This window comes from Leptinotarsa decemlineata, unplaced genomic scaffold (assembly GCF_025532065.1).
Source record: "Leptinotarsa decemlineata unplaced genomic scaffold, Ldec_3_MD MMD2_tig00026336_RagTag_RagTag, whole genome shotgun sequence".
In the NCBI taxonomy this organism is placed as follows: domain Eukaryota; kingdom Metazoa; phylum Arthropoda; class Insecta; order Coleoptera; family Chrysomelidae; genus Leptinotarsa; species Leptinotarsa decemlineata.
In genome coordinates this window covers 14,098,138-14,118,274 of record NW_027412692.1, presented here as the reverse complement: position 1 = coordinate 14,118,274, position 20,137 = coordinate 14,098,138, and the positions used below count along the sequence as shown (strand labels likewise).

The 20,137-nt window shown below is 34.6% G+C and overlaps 2 protein-coding genes and 2 non-coding genes across 4 annotated transcripts in view; 1 reads left to right on the top strand and 3 right to left on the bottom strand.

The window, feature by feature from the left end:
* Positions 1-12,657, bottom strand: part of LOC111507309 (kinesin-like protein CG14535) — a 306,053-nt gene extending 293,396 nt beyond the window's left edge. The window contains exon 1 of the mRNA XM_074183245.1: positions 12,311-12,657. Coding sequence (XP_074039346.1) covers positions 12,311-12,370 — 60 coding nt within the window. The 5' untranslated portion in view covers positions 12,371-12,657. The remainder of the gene's footprint in view (positions 1-12,310) is intronic.
* LOC111503989 (serine protease Hayan) overlaps positions 1-20,137 on the top strand; it is a 200,153-nt gene that overhangs the window by 89,698 nt on the left and 90,318 nt on the right. The window lies entirely within an intron of this gene.
* TRNAG-UCC (transfer RNA glycine (anticodon UCC)) lies at positions 13,179-13,250 on the bottom strand. The gene has a single exon. It is a non-coding gene; the product is annotated as a tRNA-Gly (tRNA).
* Positions 14,255-14,326, bottom strand: TRNAG-UCC (transfer RNA glycine (anticodon UCC)). Its single transcript has one exon. It is a non-coding gene; the product is annotated as a tRNA-Gly (tRNA).

Here is a 20,137-nt window from a genome sequence, read left to right as displayed (position 1 = left end):
ACTAATATTATAAATGTTAAAGTTCCTATGTTTTACATAAGTACAGAATAACACATAGCTACAATTTACAAAGGTTTTGTGTAATTTTGGTCATAATATAATGATAAGTTTTTGGGAAAGAAAGTTTTTGGCTTTCTACTACTCCATCTTGATACAAAAAACAAGGATGAGGGAATATTCCAAAGAAAGGAAGGAAGTAATCAATTTGAAAATAAGTATCTCTATACATGGAGGTATAGATCATGCAAAGAAAAACCTTTCAGACCCAAACTGAAAAAAAGTCCTCCTGAAACAGCTACTTTCATATAAACATTGAATTACACGAAACAAATACTTCTATATAAACACTGAATTATACAGAAGATACTTTTCTCTACTCAGTTTGTATTTCAAACAGTCGTTGTGGAATAAAAATCAGATATCATTCACATTAGTTCCACTTTAAATGAATGGTAACAAATTTTATAATTCAGTGATCATATAGAAGTACTTGTTTCGAAGTATGTGTTATTCCAGGTCACGATCTATATATACCAACTTACATTTGAATCCGTTGAGTTGTTTAAGCGTGAAAAAATAAATAACGTAAATGCATACATTACATTTGTCCATCCTCACAAACTTCACACATTAAAATATCAGTAGATTTAGTAAGATTATATACCAATAATGTATTTCAGACTAATCCTTTCAGTTTTTTTTTGCTGATGCTATTCAATATTGTATAAGTGGGTACCTATTGATTGCTGACACCCTTATTTTGACATACAGCTGAAGCTACTGAACCTAGAATCTTGAAATATGCAGGTAGGTTCTTTGTATAGTGTAAATGAGCATCATGAAAGGGAATCCACCCCCAAGGGGAAGAATAGGAGTTTAAAGATTGTATTGAATTTCGTCAGTTTGGAAGTTAGAAACCTAAAGTTTTGGGTCGATAAAAAAATAGTTCAATTATTTGTTAAAAATGGTCTGTCACGAAATTTAATGTAACAAACCATATTCTACACGGGTAAAGCCGCGGGCAAAAACTAGTAGAATATATTTATCGACCACGTTATGAAAATACAAAATTTGTAGCACATCAAAACAGGTATTCAATTTATGGAGATAGCAAATTTTTCCGACCTGATCTTTACCAACTACTTACTTTATCTATTGACTTTCCTCGCCTACTTTTCTGGTATATTTAAAAATATATTGTACTATTTTCAGATGATTTCGTAACCAGAACCGACATCACCCCTCAGCACGGTTCACAACTCAGCGTCTAGAAATTGAAAAAATCTCAAGTTCTGCCTTACCCACCATACTGCCCAGATCTCTCTCAAACCAACTACCATATATTCAAGCATTTCGAAAACTTTCTCACCGGTAGAACCTTTGTTAATCAGGACCAGCCAAAAACAGCCTTCGTCGACTTTGTCGAATCCTGAGCACTCAATCTTCATGCTGAGAAATTAATCATCTTTTGTGATACATTTCTGTGAACTCAAAATTTGTGTTTTCATCGATGCAGTTCCTAATCATTAAGCTGTGTGCCTGAAGAACCAAGGAAAAAATAGATTTCAATACATTGAAGACATACTTCTAATTCATTTTCCTAAAATTGTTTTCACGAAAGTTTCTACTCAGCAATTCCAAACCAAATGTTCAACGTAACTTCCGAGAAATCGCTTCTAAGTCACTTTTATTTGAGTAAATAAATATATCTAGAAATAGCCAATAGAGATGTGAGAAAAATAAATACATGAATAATTCACACTATCCACCATCTTCGGGACTAATAAATAAATCCATCCAGGCATTGACCTCGTGAAATTACCAATGAAGAAACTCAAACAGTTTTATACCTTCATTAAATAAATTTTGATTTGTTGTTTGAGAATTGACGATCGGTTTTTGTGTACTTTGGTTGAGAAACTGCCATTAACACCAAAATTAAACGGATAAGTATATGGTACTTCTGTAGAATCACCAATGAATGAGTTTCTCTTTCATAGAATTGAAAAATATGAAATTGACTTTGTGAGAAAGAATGTAGAACATTTGGGGTTTGCTCTTTGAAACAAGACCTAACTGAAAGATATCCAGCATATTCCCCATTTTTTTTTCTACAAATATGTTTCCTAATTTGAAACATATACAAGATAGCACTCTGAAGCAGTTTAACCTATAATTCACACACATCATCGATTTTCCCCTAACGCTATCATTATCAATAGAAATAAGTTTCAAAATAATTACAAAACTTTTGAATTTTGATTGCAATTGTATGAAATATCGGTTCGAGTATTTTTGTAACACTACAACGTTTTACGTAAGATAGAAAGTGAATTTATTCACACATATTAAATATTAATAATGTTGTTGTGGAAAAAATATGTGTTTGAACCTGTTAAATCTACGAACCGCCTTTGGAAGCATCGTTTATTAATAATTTTTGTTGTCCGATAGATGGCAAATCTATACAGGCTGATTCACGGTGGATGGCACATTAGACGTTTCTGGTGAGCCAGACAACGGATCACTTTGAAAATTTAATGGAGGGCATATTCGGACATTCTCTAGCCAACTAAAATATTTTCGGCAATGCGGTGTTGCCGCTTCTATTAGAAAGCAGTAGCAACTTTGATTTTTCAAATGGAACACTCTGTATATAATATTATTTTTGGAATCTCCAACAATTGCCCGACAACTTTTCTTGATATTTCCCTATACCTATCTGTTACCGTTTTCGAAATAAAAATTAATTTCAATTTTTTTCTTCGAATGACTTTTAAAAATGCCGATATCTTTTAGTTAAGAAGTACTATGATATCGAAATTTGGTTTGGAGTTAGGTGATACTTGGACACTTCCCACACGTCAGCCTAATCTCCGTTACTTCAATACAGGGTGGTAAAAAAATACAGTTTTTTCGTTTGCTTGAAAAAGTTGCTGAAATTTGATTATTTTAAATGGAACACCCTGTATATTATTGAAAATTCGGAAAGCTGCTGAAATTTGCTTTCTTTCTATGTATATCATACCTATACCTAACTAGTCAAGTTTCGGACTTATGAACATTTATTTGTGAAAATGTCCCTTCAGAATGGTATTTCCATTCGGTATTTGGTAAACAGGCCATGATTACTATTTGACAGTAGCGTTGTGACATTCTCCTAATAATATCGACATTTTCGTCACTTCAGAAGTTGCAAATACCTTCAAAACGATGGAACAAAACTATTCAAACGAAGTTCTTATGAATTTGTTTATTATTTTTGGACAGTGTGACAAAATTATCAGCAGAACATGTAGAAAGTTCAATGAAATGTATCCGAATCTACCGCCAATGAACCTCAAGAAATTTATACGAATTCAGAACAATTTCAATGCATTTGCATCAACTTTAAAAGCACCAAGAAACTTGCCTCGACCCGTAACTTTCGAAGACAATCAGATTAATGTCTTAGCATATTTTCACGCATTTCCCGAGTCATCGATAAGAAGTGCTGAAGAAGATTTGGGTATAAAATATTCATCGGTTCAAAGAATCTTGCGAAGACATAAAATGTATGATTATAAATTCACCAAAATTCAAGCAATGAAGCCTCAAGATCCTCAACAAGAAAATCCACTTTTTTTGAATAAAATTTTGAACTGATGAATCGAAATTTTCGAGAGAAGGGATTTTCAATAGAAAAAATCGTCATTATTGGTCCAGTGAAAATCCTCACGTCACAAAAGAAGCCGGATTTCAAGAAAAATTTAGTTTTAATGTCTTCTGCATGTTGATGGACAACAAATTGAGGTACGTGATATACGAGGAGTCATTAACATCCAGAAGCTACCTGAATATTTTGGAGAATACTGTAGACAGTTTCGTGGATAATCTGCCACTCGAAGATTATCGAAACTGTTGGTACCAACTAGACGGAGCTCCTGCACATTGCACAAGAGAAGTGAGCGCAGAACTGGATAGACTATTTGACGATCGGTGGATGAGGCGCTTGGGACCATGGAATTGGCCAGCGAGATCACCCGATCTTAATCCATTAGATTTTTATTTGTGGGGAATGTTTAAAGAAAAAGTTTACAAAATACCCGTGCGTTCGAGAGATGAATTGTTAGAAAGGATTGCCCAAACATTTGAAGATTTGGATCCCAATGAAATCAGATCTGCCACCACGAAAGCAGTCAACACCCGCATTTTAAAGTACTTGGAAGTGAACGACCAGCGATTCGAACATATTTTGAAATATTCCACATGATTGTTTTACTTTTTTATAATTATTCATATCAATATTTCCAATTTCAAGTTTCTTGGTGCTTTTTTAAAGTTTATCCAAACATATTGAAATTGTTCTGAATTCGTATAAATTTCTTGAGGTTCATTGGCGGTAGATTCGGATACATTTCATTGAACTTTCTACATGTTCTGCTGATAATTTTGTCACACTGTCCAAAAATAATAAACAAATTCATAAGAACTTCGTTTGAATAGTTTTGTTCCATCGTTTTGAAGGTATTTGCAACTTCTGAAGTGACGAAAATGTCGATATTATTAGGAGAATGTCACAACGCTACTGTCAAATAGTAATCATGGCCTGCTTACCAAATACCGAATGGAAATACCATTCTGAAGGGACATTTTCACAAATAAATGTTCATAAGTCCGAAACTTGACTAGTTAGGTATAGGTATGATATAAATAGAAAGGAAGCAAATTTCAGCAGCTTTCCGAATTTTCAATAATATACAGGGTGTTCCATTTAAAATAATCAAATTTCAGCAACTTTTTCAAGCAAACGAAAAAACTGTATTTTTTTACCACCCTGTATTGAAGTAACGGAGATTAGGCTGACGTGTGGGAAGTGTCCAAGTATCACCTAACTCCAAACCAAATTTTGATATCATAGTACTTCTTTACTAAAAGATATCGGCATTTTTAGAAGTCATGATTTTCGAAGAAAAAAATTGAAATTAATTTTTATTTCGAAAACGGTAACAGATAGGTATAGGGAAATATCAAGAAAAGTTGTCGGGCAATTATTGGAGATTCCAAAAATAATATTATATACAGAGTGTTCCGTTTGAAAAATCAAAGTTGCTACTGCTTTCTAATAGAAGCGGCAACACCGCATTGTCGAAAATATTTTAGTTGGCTACAGAATGTCCGAATATGCCCTCCATTAAATTTTCAAAGTGATCCGTTGTCTGGTTCACCAGAAACGTCTAATGTGCCATCCACCGTGAATCAGCCTGTATTTGAACAAATTCATATTCAACCAGCATCATTGCTTTTTCATTGTTTGAAACAAACTAAAAAATATTTGTAATATATATTATCTCTTTCATCTTTTCAGTCTCCAATTTATAGATGCAATCGATTCCACCATTCTTCGCAGTATATCCATTACAGAGTAAGCAATACTAATAAATTTCGCGATGAAAAGCTGTAAAACGAAACTGTAATCTCACTTACTATCCAAGTGGCAGATAAAGTATTACTTATTCTCATTTGAATGAAGATCCCGTTCTGCTAACTTGTTGCTGGCAGTATCTACCGGATGCGAATGGTAAAACTTGGCGTTAAAATTGCAAATGCCACACCTCTATCTTGGTTCTCAAGATTTGTAATATTCAGAGGATATCCCTTGAAATTCATTGGTTTCGAAATCTAGCAACTGTAATGCAGCTGTTTGTAGCTCGTTTATATTTTTGCCTTATATTTTATATTAGGCATTATAGCAGGTAGCGATTAAGTAAAGAAAACAATATAATACAATGAGTTATTTTGGGAATTAATAATGTAGGTAATTTTACGGTCGATCCAGATGAAAGTATATGAAAAACATCTGACGATGCCAAAATACTGTCTTTCAAAGCGTGAAAGGCGCTTCTAAAGACAGTATTTTGTTCTGGCGTGGGAAAATTAAAAAAAATCCACGCGAAGTTCATCAGAGAACAGCGAATTTTTCTTGTTTCTTTAAACCTCATTTTTCTTTCTCGCAGTGGCGATTCACTGCGAACCCTCGTATCAGATTAACTCAGTACTCTGAGAGCTGGCACTAAATTAATCTCTTTTTTGTTCTGCCCCTCGGCGATATCGAAACCGACCACTGTATGCAATGCAGGCAGTTCTTCGAGTGTTTTTTATTGTGCTAGGTTGCATTATTCCCGTCCGAGGCAAAAAGAGATGCCATTCACAAAGAATCCACCGGTTATTCTTGGACAACAATACCGGTCTCTCAAGATCTGAATAATTGATTACCATGAAAAAGAATTGTTCGCCAGAAAAATTTTTTGCGAGGAAAATCCTTTCCTCCTCAATTATCTTATTAGTCCAGTCATTTCAGTCAAAATTGACTGACTATCTTGGAATTTGCGATACCCGGCTATAAACTCGTATGAACCAGCATTTTGACATCCTAAAAGTTGTCTCAAAACCTACATGTATAGGGTCTACGTGAGTATTGAAATCTAAAGATTGATTTTTGCACATTTTTGGCAAATATCTCGTTTCCTATAACTTTTTCGCTATTCATATTCATAACGATTATTGTAGAGGATACAATTTTCCACAACTTTTGTTTAAAAAACTTTTTTATACGTTGACTCGTTTTCGAAATTGAGGGCGGAGAGCGCGCGGTTAGAGCATTCGGTAGTTCCGGTGAAAAACACGCCATATAAAGTTTATCCATTATTGATAAATACATAATCGTTACTAACTTTCATTTCTTATTATATTATTTATATTTACATTAATCAAATATCTATCTATTCAATAACACCAATAACCTAACCGATTCTGGAAATTGAAAAATAATTAAGGGACAAAAAAAAGGAAAAAAATCTTTTCAAAAGCATTTAAAAAACTGCCGAATTTGGATTAAGTTTCAGCAGCATTTGCAGAAGACAATTGTTCGGTTCGAAGATCATTTGGGAGTGGAATTCAAATATTTTTGGCAGTCTTCATCTTCCTCCTGAAGATGATCAATTGGTGATCGAAACACGTGTCGGGGTGTTGAAAATAATAGTTTGGTGTTGCGAAAAACTCCAGTAATATTCATTACTACACCAGATGCCTAAGTTAACTGGACTACATATCATGGACTAGACCAGGGGTCTCCAAAATACGGCCCGCGGGCCAAATCCGGCCCGCCAGTGTCATCAATCCGGCCCGCGACAGCCAATTATTTACTGGCATCAATCTGGCCTGCGACAGCCAATGATAACCTAATTGTTGTTACTATTGCTGTGATAAGTTGAAGAAGAAAACACAGAATGATAATTACTCGGTTTTATTTACTTGCAAGGTAAAACTTAACGACAGAAATGATGACAAAGAAAACTTAACTTAAGTATGTAAGTTTAAGCATATCAATAACTAACAAATAATTGAGATGAATCACAGTAAAACAAAAACACTAATGAGATTTATGTAATTGTGATTTTCCACCGACAATACTTTTTAGTTGTGGATCAATTTTACTTGTACCAATTATCAAAAGAGATTTAAGATGCTCATCGGTTAATTGAGATCTGTAAACATTCTTTGTGTACTTTATCTTGGAAAACGTTTTCTCACACAAGTAAGTAGTACCAAAAACAGAAAACAACCCACGAGCAAAATCATGCAAATTATCAAATTGTTTCAGTGGAAGACTCTTATAAAATTCCAACAAAGATGAATTTTGATATTTGTTCTTAAGCATATCACTGCACCGTAAATCAATAATTTCCATTTGGACTTCCGGAGCCAGGGTTTCAATGTCAGAATCGAAAGGATTTTGAAAAAGCTTAATTTCATTCGAAATGACATCAAAATCTGAAAAACGAGTATCAAAATTTATCTTCAAAGCACTCAAAGTTTCGATTGCAAAATTGACGGGAAATTCAGTCTCTGTAGTGTGGCTGAATATTTCACATGTTTCAAAATGTGTGAAACATTTTTTACGTAATTGCGATTGAAATAGTATTATTTTCTGCCTGAAGGATTTGATATTGGTGTATAAATCAAGGAGAAGCTGATTTTCTTCTTGCAATCTCAAATTCAGTTCGTTCATATGATTTGTCAAATCGACATAGACGGCTAACTTTCACATCCATTCACTATTTTCTAAATCGGCAAAAGAGCGCTGCTTCTCATTTAAATTGTCGGTGATTCAGCCCAGTGGATCTGATGAAGTTAACAACTGATATGATTGGTTTTAGAACTTCAGACATATCCAAACATTTTCCGCACAAGGACTGTTGATGAATGATGCAATGTAAGACTAATGGTTTTGAACCACCATCATTTTCTACAGCCTTTGACACAAGTGCAACCACTCCTTTATTTTTACCATACATATTTTTGCCTCCATCAGTTGTTATACATTTCAGATTTCTCCATCGAAGGTTCTTTTTATTAATGGCATTTTCAACTCCCTTAAAAATATCTGCCCCAGTTGTCGTGCCATGAATACTATCAATTTCAAGAAATTTTTCATACACTTCATAGCTTTTATCTACTCCGCGAATGAAAAACAACACCTGAGCAGTATCTGACACATCCGTTGACTCATCCAATGCTAGAGAAAACCACCCATGATGTCCATTTTTGTCACACAGTTGAGATGATATATTTTCTGCGATGTCTTGCACCCTCCGAGCCACGGTGTTTGCTGACAAACTGACACTTTTAAATAAATTTACCTTTTCGGTGCATATTTCTTCGGCTACTGCAATCAAGCATTTTTTTATCATTTCTCCATCGGTGAATGGTTTGCCACGTTTTCCGATTTCAAGAGCCACACGAAAGCTGGCGCGAGTTGCAGACTCTTGTTCAGTATTCGCTTTGGTAAACAAAGATTGCTGCGATTTGAGTCCGCGTTTCAAAGCTTCAAATTTTTCCTTCCGCAAACTTCCTGAATACTTGGAGTAACTTTGAAGATGTTTCGATTCATAGTGTCGTTTAATGTTATAGTCTTTGAGAACAGCTATGGTTTTATTACAAATTAAACAAAATACTGAAAGTTCCATTTTTCTTGGAACGTTCTGCATTCCCTGTCGATTTTTCGCTTCTTTTCCATACTAACAAATCACACATAAAAACAATAAGTCAAATCAAAATACTTTTATTGACGGGTGTTACTTTATTTCACAATAGACAGTTATGCTTCCTTCGCCTTTCCTACGCAGACTAACTCGCAGTTGCGCCGCTAGCCTTTTTATATGCAATTATTACTGCCATCTCGAGGTGATCGGAATAAACTAGCTAGAACCAGAACTTTCTAGAACCAACGCGGTCATTCCAAATATTTAATTACGCCTAATGCCACCTAGCGGTAGCTGAAAAAGATAGTACATAGTACCACTACTCGCCACTAGATGTCGTTAAGTGTCACAATACACAATAATAATTGAAATGCAAAAAAAGCGTAAGTTTGCTTAGGTCACGCACTTTGCGACTATCCTAGTCTAGAAATATAGTTAAGGGCAGAAATTGGCCCTTGGAACGAACTGAAAAAATCATTATGGCCCGAAGGCTTCAAAGTTTGGAGACCTCTGGACTAGACTAAAAGACAATGTTGACTCTAAAAATTTCTCCTTCACGTCAGTTGAAATACATTTTTGAAAGTTGTGCAAATGTAAATAGTCCCCAAGTGTTAACTTTCGAATTGGGCAAAAAATCTGAGCCGGACAAAAATTTGTCTTAAAAAAGTACTTTTACTACTTTTTGCTAAAAAAATCCAATAGTGTGACATACTAAATATATTTCCGTTCTCTAATATACAATGACCGTCACTTCTTTGTATCTGAGGCTACCCTATATCAGAAATTAAAGGTGTCCTGCAAATCTATTCCGCGTAAAGCGGCCCTTACATGGTCAACATTATTATTGATGCCGTCTCAATATATTATTGGGCCGTCCATAAAAATCGAACTGCTTTTATTTTTGTAAATAATATTGCCATATTCTTTCATATTCAATATAGTGATCAAAATCGATATTGTTTCAATAATGTTGACCGTGTAAGGACCGCCTTATAATAATCAATTATGATTCCAATATTATGAATGGAATTATCTCATTATAATACGGACATCAGTTTTCTTGGTCTATTCTAATAAAGTTCACGAAGAGAACAAAAGATCTATTGAGTTCAAACGGAAACAATAGTCCATTTATCAATCGATCAAGAACTAGAAAGAAAACAATCTTTTCTCGAGAAATTCAGTCATTGATTAACTCAAATATTTACGTTAGAATAGTGTTTATTTTAATAAATCACCATCATATACACGGCGTCTTTGATATCGGTTATGGCTGTGATCGTAGATAATTTTTGTTAGGAGATTCGAATTATGACGTCATGTTTTGAGAACTGGCTGGTATATCGTGGTAAATGGTGTTAGGACTATGTGGGTGATAAATATCAATCTGGATTGATTTCCGATGAGGGTTATTAATGAGAGGTGAAAGATGTCAGAACGATAGGCCTTCCTGAAGTATATTTTTTCATTAAGGTTATCAGGAGGATGACAGTTCTAATTATTGTTGACAAGCCCTACCCCTGACTGGAACAATTTTACAATACATTTTATACAACACGAGTTACAGAAATCAATTAGTTATTGATGGTGATTCTAGGTAAGCAGGAAGATTTTAGGGAAATGTAATCACAACTCAATATTAATTCTATGTAAATTTCAATCAATAAGTGAACAATGACGATTAATTTTTCTAGTTGATAGTTCAATTGAATTAAATTATTCAATTGCATGTTTAAATGTTGATTTTTAATTGTTGTCAACTAGTCAAAAAAAATCAAAGTTTGTCAACTTGTTTTGATAGTAATATTGTCAAATATTTTCGATGTTGCAAGATTTTTATATTGGCTGAACGGGAAGAAACTTTCACCAAAGAATAAAAGACCATAGGAGTAGTTTCTGCTAGCCTTGTGTTCGACTGAAGGAATTCGAAAACTGTTTTTTGCCGTTTAGAATAATATTTTTTCTCAAGATTGTTTTCCATGTGGTTTCAAATTGATGAGACAAAGCTAAAAATAAATCTACCTATACTATGAATTATCGATGTCTTGCTTTTTACTTACGATTCCTAGCAGTCGAAAGAGGTATCTACAATGGATATGTCACCAGATTTCTGATCTGTGCATATTTCCAGGCATTTTTATAACAACAACTCGGTTATTTTTCAATTAGGTAAATACCTATATCAGTGGCCAACACTGTAAAAATGTTATAATTTTGCAGAAAATATATTTTGGTGAAGGTGAAGGTGAATATGCAATTAAACAACAAGGGTGGGTAAAAAACACGAATCTAATTGCTGCCCAAACAGTGTTTATTCCCTACAAACAGAATTTTACTCTTCAAAAACTTATGCATCACGTTTTTCAGGAACCATCTTGTATAGACAGTGTCATACATGATTCCTCAACACATCCCTATCAGCATAAAGTAACAACACTGACTATTGGACATTTCACTATCGGAAAAAGATAGTGAAATGTCCAATAGATAGTTAACAAATTGCTGTTAACAATGGTTACATGGTGGATATTATCAACTCTATTACAAAAAACTACGAAAACAAGCCATGACCAGGTCCTTCCAACTTCAAGAAACAGTGTCATAGAACATTGAAATACTTTGGTTAAAACACAAATAATTCGCTCGTTTTTTGAAAAAGAGAGACTTGGACGCGGCTTACTGATGAAATAATGATTGAAGCAAATTTATCGAATATAATATAGACAAAACATCAGAGACGAAGAGATCCAGGGTATATAAATTGACTTCTGGTTGTCGTACAAAATTCTATATTGAACAAACGGAAAGAACCTTTTCCCAAAGAATGAAAGACATAATATGACATTTACAAACCATGAGTTCATTCCAGACTAAGAAGTAGGTATCACATTTGGAAGAGCAATGTTCAAAACTCAATCTTGTGGAATAGAATGAAAAAAATTCAATATTTCCCCTTTATCGAATATGTTTTCTAATGTTGAAATCGATAATTAGTTGATACGAGGTATTTTTTTTAATTACATGTTCATTTGAATGAGTTTGTAAAACTTCTTTCCTAATGTTTAATTGATACTTACTTATACGTAAACTCAGCTGAAATTATCAGGCAATAAGAAGGTAGAAAGTCGCACAGGTTAATTATATAAAGCACCAGTTAGATAGAACTAATGAGAACGCCTTAAGAAGAAAAGCTATAGTAAAATAGTTGTTGCGGTTTTGTGGACTGTTCAATATAAATCTCACAATAAACTTATACAAAGCATCAAGTAAATATCTGTGACACGTACCTTCACAGCTGAGTAGAGTGCACCGGTGTGAATCCACTGCCACAAAAACACCGCGAACATCCACTAAATCACTCGATTAACGCCGAAACAAAAACAAGAAAATATTAGTAAAATCATCCAATTAGTCCTCGCCAAACATAAATCCAAACGCGCCCCACATGTCTAACATGTGCAGGTCTGTTTTTCACCGCTTCAAAGGTAGCTTCGCGCGCGGTGCGACCGCCAGTCAAAAAGGGCGCAAAGGCAATGTTTTGTTTATGTCGTGCACGGAGCTCGTAGACCTTTCCGCCAGACGCGCTGCATGCTGCACAGCAACCGATAACTATGCATGCGAGTGCGGGAGAAGAGAATATGCACACGCTCCCGATTGCTCGGAAAGAATACCCTTCGGTGTTGCCAAGTGTAGGTGATTTTCTTTGATTCGGGGAGGGAGCGGATTGAGCGATGATCAAAATATCTCTGGATTCATAATAATTACACAAGATAAATGATAAAAATGAGGGAATCTTCCAAAGAAAGGAAATAATCAATTTCAAAACAATAATTCCATACAAAGATGAGTACATCATGCAAGGAAGTTACTTTCAGACACTGAAACTGGAAGAAAAGCCCTCTCGAAACAGCTACTTTCGTATAAACATTGAAAAAAAAACTTTCCAAACAAATACTTTTTTTTATATGAATACTGAATTATACAAAAACATATATTTCTCTATTCAGTTCCAAATATTCGTTATGAAATTGAATCTGATTCAATTCATATGTGGGAATCTTCCAAAGAATGGAACTATAAACTGTTTGAAATGAAATACGAAAATGTTAATCAATCAAATTTCAATAAGTATTTACAAAATTGTAAAAAAAAACATGCGATGGCCGGGAATCGAACCCGGATCAACTGCTTGGAAGGCAACTATGCTGACCATTACACCACCATCGCCGTTAGAAAACGTTTTAATCGGCGCCAACCCACCACGCCTCTATATGTGAGAGGACCAAGTATAGTTGACAATAACGATCCAAACAACAATTTTTCATCACTTGTCTCTGTTGTTTCATCTAATTATTTTATATAACTGAACATTTAATTTTTATTGATTCATTTTTATCTCAGATCATAATAATTTGTTTCCATCACAATTAATTTTATTATTTCATTCATTTTTATTTCAACTTTTTTTCATACATTTCAATTCGTTCAAAACAATTTCCTTAAACACAACCCCCTCGGTATATATAAAAATACTATTAGCCAACAGGTGGGTGAAAAACTTATGAAAATGAGGAAAATCTGTGGAACAATAATGAAGTTAGCATTCTTAGCCACGAAAACTTCTTCTTCTTTATTTTCCTCCGATATTATCGGGAGCATTCCTAAGAAAAAATTCTTGGTATTCTTCAAAACAATGTTTAAGAAATATCAGTTGAGGAATATATGAATTAACTTCAATAAGTTTATTAATATTTTGTTGAGTTGAATGAAGTTTCATCCTTTCCTACTGACGAATTGAGTTTTAGTGTTACTCCAAGGTATGCTGCGAACAAAATATGCATTTATGATCTGCTTAATTTTACCAAAAAAGTACTTGGCAAACTTAAGCTAGGTAGTTGTAGAATGAACCTCCTGAGAAAGTTATTTTTGTTTTTCTTTTGATAAAGTTGACTCATTTCCCGAGCATATACAAAGTAATACAAAAAATGAACGTCAGTGGCGTTGTGGCTTTCAAAATTCAACAAACCTCATATGTAAGGTATTAGGCTAATGAATTATTTTCTATAATAAATATTATGAAACCTTGTTCACAAAATGATGACTGAAATAAAAGATATACAGGTACTCTTTATATGAAAATTGATCGAAGGTATTCATTCTCAAATAAGCAAATATTTTAAAAAATCTAAGGTTTCAGTCAAGCGAATCAGCTTGATGAAATAAAAAAAAAGTGCGATGGCCGGGAATCGAACCCGGATCAACTGCTTGGAAGGCAACTATGCTGACCATTACACCACCATCGCAGCTGTAGAAATGGGGAAATATGAATAGTTTATTCGTAACAAGTACTGATAATATAAGTGGATTTATACACAATCTATTAGCAATTAACAAATAACAAGTTTCAATTATCACTTAGCAAGGATCAAGTAACAAAAAACGATGGCATTTATGCATTCCTAATCAAAAAGTCACAATAAAATAGTACGCAAGTACGCAGGCGCTTGAGCTTCAGAGTTTACCGAAAAAAAAGGAATCTGTTATATCGGCTATTATATATCTATAATACGCTTTTTCAGCGTTTATAGAAAGAAATAAGCAATTATTTAAGAAACGATGAAAATAAGCAGAATAGGGCCTACAATAAAAATCATTAGGTTAGGTTGACCTTCATTTTCACACTCTGTGTTCTGAAATTGGCCAATAGGCGATCATTTGCATACTAGTTGTATACTACCAAAAAAGTCGGTACAATTAAAGTGAAAAAGTTAAAAATTTGGTCAAATTCCACTCATCTACATCGATAATTGTTAATTTTTCTGCATAAACGTGTCCATTGGAAAGCGAGGACTTCAACGTATTATATTACTTCCTAGTTGTAACTTGCACTTGCTAATCGATTGTGCCTTAATTCATCATAAATGTCGAGCTTTGCTTCAAAGGAAAATTTAACTTTGAACGTTTCGCCCGTAACTACGATGGGCATCTTCAGCGGTGGTTGGCAGCAATGCGTTGCGACTTTTTTGTTAGTAGATTCATAACATAGTTAACAATTACGGAATTTTGTTGTAAGTTTTATTTCCTCTCTTCGCTTTGACTATGAGAATCATATGGCGCGAAAAATTGTGAATTTTCGTTTTAAATATTTACTAACTATCCTAGACAACATATCAATGAGTGTAAACTGTCATGGCCATATTTCATTGATGTTCATTGCCTGTTCTTTCTATTGAAATTATTCCTCTGTTTTTGAGTTTATATTGCCTCTCTATTATTATGTTACGGTTTTCCCCGTTGGTTGACTAATAATTGACTACACTGAACAATCAAACTTAACTTTATTTCACTTTCCAAGTTCCATTGAAATCGGTAGCATTATTCTCGCTGCTTCTAGAGCGGCACGTAACATCGTATATTCGCGCGCTCTTAACTACGTCACAATTTGTTTATGGCTACCAGTGGCGGCCGGCGTTATTTTCTTTAGGGCATAATTTACAACAATAATAATTTTGAGTTTTATCGAGTATTACTGTATATTTGAATGAGATAATGCGAGTGTTTTCTTTGAGAGCATGTTTGACTATAGCTAATTTGTCGGTTTGTTCCAGGCGACAATTTTTCTTGTGTCCACAGAGACACTCTTTTCGTGGTTCCATCGGAACCATCCTGTACAAGAAGACCTGGTCGAAGCTATCTAGTATATCTCCAGGATAATTTCAATAAAAAGGAAGAGGCAATGAACATTGATAAAATTTGGATGCCTGTTCCTAACACAAACAAGGTCAGGTAATCTAATTAAGAGAAATGAAGCTTCCGCCTACCTATTATAATATAAAACTGGAAACGAATTCCAGCATTGAAGTGACTGATGTGTTGATAACAACTCGGGCAGTTCCATTACATCATGGCCTTTGATAATGTATACCTACCGCAGTGGTAGATGAAACTTCATGCATGAATAAAGAAAAAATTGTATTCTTTGAATATTATGTTATTCTATGACTTCTCACGTGTTTGTGTAAAAACACAGCCCGAATGACACACCAGTCCCACTTCGAAACTCTCTTGTAGCTCGTGTTCATCTATATTTTTCTAATTAACTGAAGTAATATTCAGAAAGTGGCTAGTAGCTTAGCAAGCGAGAATAAAAATTTTGTACGGTCCTATTCATCCGTGTTTTCATCGTTGTAGAAGGATATTCATGTACTTTTGTATGGCGACTCGAAACTCATTCAGAACCTGCACAATAGCTTCATAAGTGGTTGCAGTATGGAAAATACCCCCTTAAAAATCTCTCGAAACTTTCATTATAGCGGAAAGGGGAGCCGTCTGTTAGGTAGCTGTTTGAGTGGCAGGGAGTATGAAATATTTCACGTTTCTGGTTTTGTAGTCGAGTTCCTCTATTGTTGGCATTTTTTGAGAGATGTTCCATGTGAATAATTTATTAGGTATTTTGCAACAAGAGTATACTTATTGGGAAATTGATTATTTTGGAGAATATTTCAGATGTTGAAATATACCGTGGAATATTAGGAAAATAAAAATTTCGGAATACTTTGAAATAAAATTGAAACTGTCAGACTGTTATCGTCTAAATCAGGGGTCTCCAAACTTTAAAGCCGTCGGGCCATAATGATTTTTTCAGTTTTTTCCAAGGGCCAATTCCTGCCCTTAACTATATTTCTAGACTAGGATAATCGCAAAGTGCGTGACCTAAGCAAACTTACGCTTTTTTTGCATTTCAATTATTATTGTGAATTGTGACACTTAACGACATCTAGTGGCGAATAGTGGTACTATGTACTATCTTTTTCAGCTACCCGGTAGGTGGCATTAGGCGTAATTAAATATTTGGCTGAATCACCGACAATTCCGCGAGTTTATTCAACAAATTGGAGAAAATGATTTACCATATCATACTGTCGTGCGTTGGTTCAGTTGCGGAAAAGTCCTTAAGCGCTTTTTCGAACTTCGAGCAGAGATCGAAATTTTTTAAATGAGAAGCAGCGCCCTTTTGCCGATTTAGAAAATAGTGAATAGATGTGGAAGTTAGCCTTCTGTGTCGATTTGACAAATCATATGAACGAACTGAATTTGAGATTTCAAGGAGAAAATCAGCTTCTCCCTGATTTATACGCCAATATCGAATCCTTCAGGCAGGAAATAATACTATTTCAATCGCAATAACGTAAAAAATGTTTCACACATTTTGAAACATGTGAAATATTCAGCCACACTACAGAGACTGAATTTCCCGTCAATTTTGCAATCGAAACTTTGAGTGCTTTGAAGATAAATTTTGATACTCGTTTTTCAGATTTTGATGTCATTTCGAATGATATTAAGCTTTTTCAAAATCCTTTCGATTCTGACATTGAAACCCTGGCTCCGGAAGTCCAAATGGAAATTATTGATTTACGGTGCAGTGATATGTTTAGGAACAAATATCAAAATTCATCTTTGTTGGAATTTTATAAGAGTCTTCCACTGGAACAATTTGATAATTTGCATAAATTTGCACGTGGGTTGTTTTCTGTTTTTGGTACTACTTACTTGTGTGAAAAAACGTTTTCCAAGATGAAGTACACAAATAATGTTTACAGATCTCAATTGACCGATGAGCATCTCAAATCTCTTTTGATAGTTGGTACAAGTAAAATTGATCCACAACTACAAAGTATTGTCGGTGGAAAATCACAATTACATAAATCTCATTAGTGTTTTTGTTTTACTGTGATTCATTTCAATTATTTGTTACCTATTAATATGCTGAAACTTAGATACTTAAGGTGAGTTTTCTTTGTCATCATTTATGTCGTTAAGTTTTACCTTGCAAGTAAATAAAACCGAGTAATTATCATTCTGTGTTTTCTTCTTCAACTTATCACAGCAATAGTAACAACAATTAGGTAATCATTGGCTGTCGCGGGCCAGATTGATGACAGTAAATCATTGGCTGTCCAGAATTGTCCTTATCCAATATTAGGCACTTTTGATAGCGCTTCTTTCAATCTTCGACACACTTCAAATTCGAACTTTGGAATAGCCTGCAGCTTTTCAGCGATGCGCTTTTAATGCAATCTGAGCTTGCAAAACAACGACCCTTTAAGGTTCTGTTCATTTTTGGAAGTAGTAAAAAGTCACAGGGAGCTATGTCTGGCGAATATAGAGGCTGGAGCATCATTACAGTGTTGTGTGAGCAGGTGCATTATGATCATTCTGAAAATGTATGGGCTGAGTCAATCAATACGCCAACATCACCGGCAACTGCTCTGGGGTTTGATACTGTAGATTTTTGAGCGTTGAGTTTTCATAATACTTCAGAAAAATATTTCCAAATTGTATTAATTTTCCTATTTTCAACATCAATGCCAATTTAAATTTGTGAACCAGTTTCCTTCAATTCGATAATTATATACGTGAAACTTTCATCTCTCAAAGTCTAGCTACACAACGCATTCAATTCACACAACAGTACAAAATTATATTTCACTCTATATTCATTCCGAATGGAAGCATCCATGAATTAATTACTAGAGAGTATTAATGAAAATAAGTACTGTACAAATTATGCGGATATCAAAACTCTGCAATGCGGTGAAAAGTATTTTTGTTGAAGAGAACATTGGGAATGTCACGCGTAAAAAATGATGAAAATTTGACATATTTGATCTTTGATCTTTCCATCAAGACAACTGTGAGTTGAAATTTTGAACGACATACAAAAGAACTGAAACAGACTACCCGGGTTTTTGTCAAAATTTCGTTTTGAAGTACTATATCGACTGGATTATGAATTACCATCATTAAATGCACTGCGAGAGAACTCCTATTGAATACTGTTAATAATGTTTCAATTTTGAAATGTTAGTTGCATACAATTCAGTAATAAACTTTCACTATATAGTCGACTAGTTGTTGCCGCGGCTTCGCCCGCGTAGAATTTGGTTTGTCACATTAAGTTTCGTGACGGACAATTTTAAACAAATAGGTAGTTGAAATATTTTTAATCAACCCAAAACTTCAGGTTTCCAACTTCAAAACTGACGAAGTTCAATGAAATCTTTGAACTCCTGTTTTTCCCCCTTGAGGGTGGACATTCCTGATTCCCTTTATTGATGCTCATTTACGCTATACAAGGAACCTACCTGCATATTTCAATATTCTAGGTTCAGTAGCTTCGGCTGTACGTTAATATAAGAGCGAGCAACGGCAGTAACTTAAAAAATCTACCAATTGCGCTAAGTAATGAATAGCTTTGAGAATCGAATTATGTTACCTATGAAGAAATTCGCAAAACTAACACAACAGGTATTATTGTTGATTAAGTGTCATTGGACATTCAAATGTGAAGGCAGCACAAACCCTCAAAGCATATGGTTTTATAATCAGAAATTTCAGAAGCGTCACAAATATAAAAGCTCTGAAGATATTGTTTTGCGTCTATGTAATATCAAAAATGCAATGAACTGTTAAAAAAATAAGGTGAATGTTCAAACTTCGCGGGCTACATACATTCGATTAGCGTTTTTTCATGTTGGTACCCTTGCCTCGAACATATGCTCACAGTTTCAGCTGTTTAGCATGTTGGTGAGAAGCAGAAAAGTTAGAAGTGTTTTGCGTGTTCGAGACGCGACGCTCGCTCTGGAAATCAACAACTGATGAAAATGTTGTTCCCATGCAATTTTTCGGAAATTTTGGGCATAAAGCGTGTGGCAAAGTTCGTTCCGAAACTAGTGAATTTTGACCAAAAAACCACGGCAAGAGCATCGCTCAGGAATTGTTGAATGACGTCAACGGCGATCCAGATTTGCTTGAAAAGGTCATAACTGGTGACGAATCATGGGTAGGTATATGTTATGACATCGAAACTAAAGTCCAGTCGTCCCAATGGAAGATTCCAGGAGAGCCAAGGCAAAAAAAACACACGTCAAGTTCGATCGAACGTCAAGACAAAACAACACCGTAATCATGTCTCAGCCACCGTTTTCACCAGATTTGGCCTTTTGTGTCTTTTTTCCGTTCCCAGGATTGAAGATACCCACGAAAGGACGGCGTTTTGTGACGATTGAGGACAGATAAAAACCGAATTGCACCGAAAGTGCATATTAGTT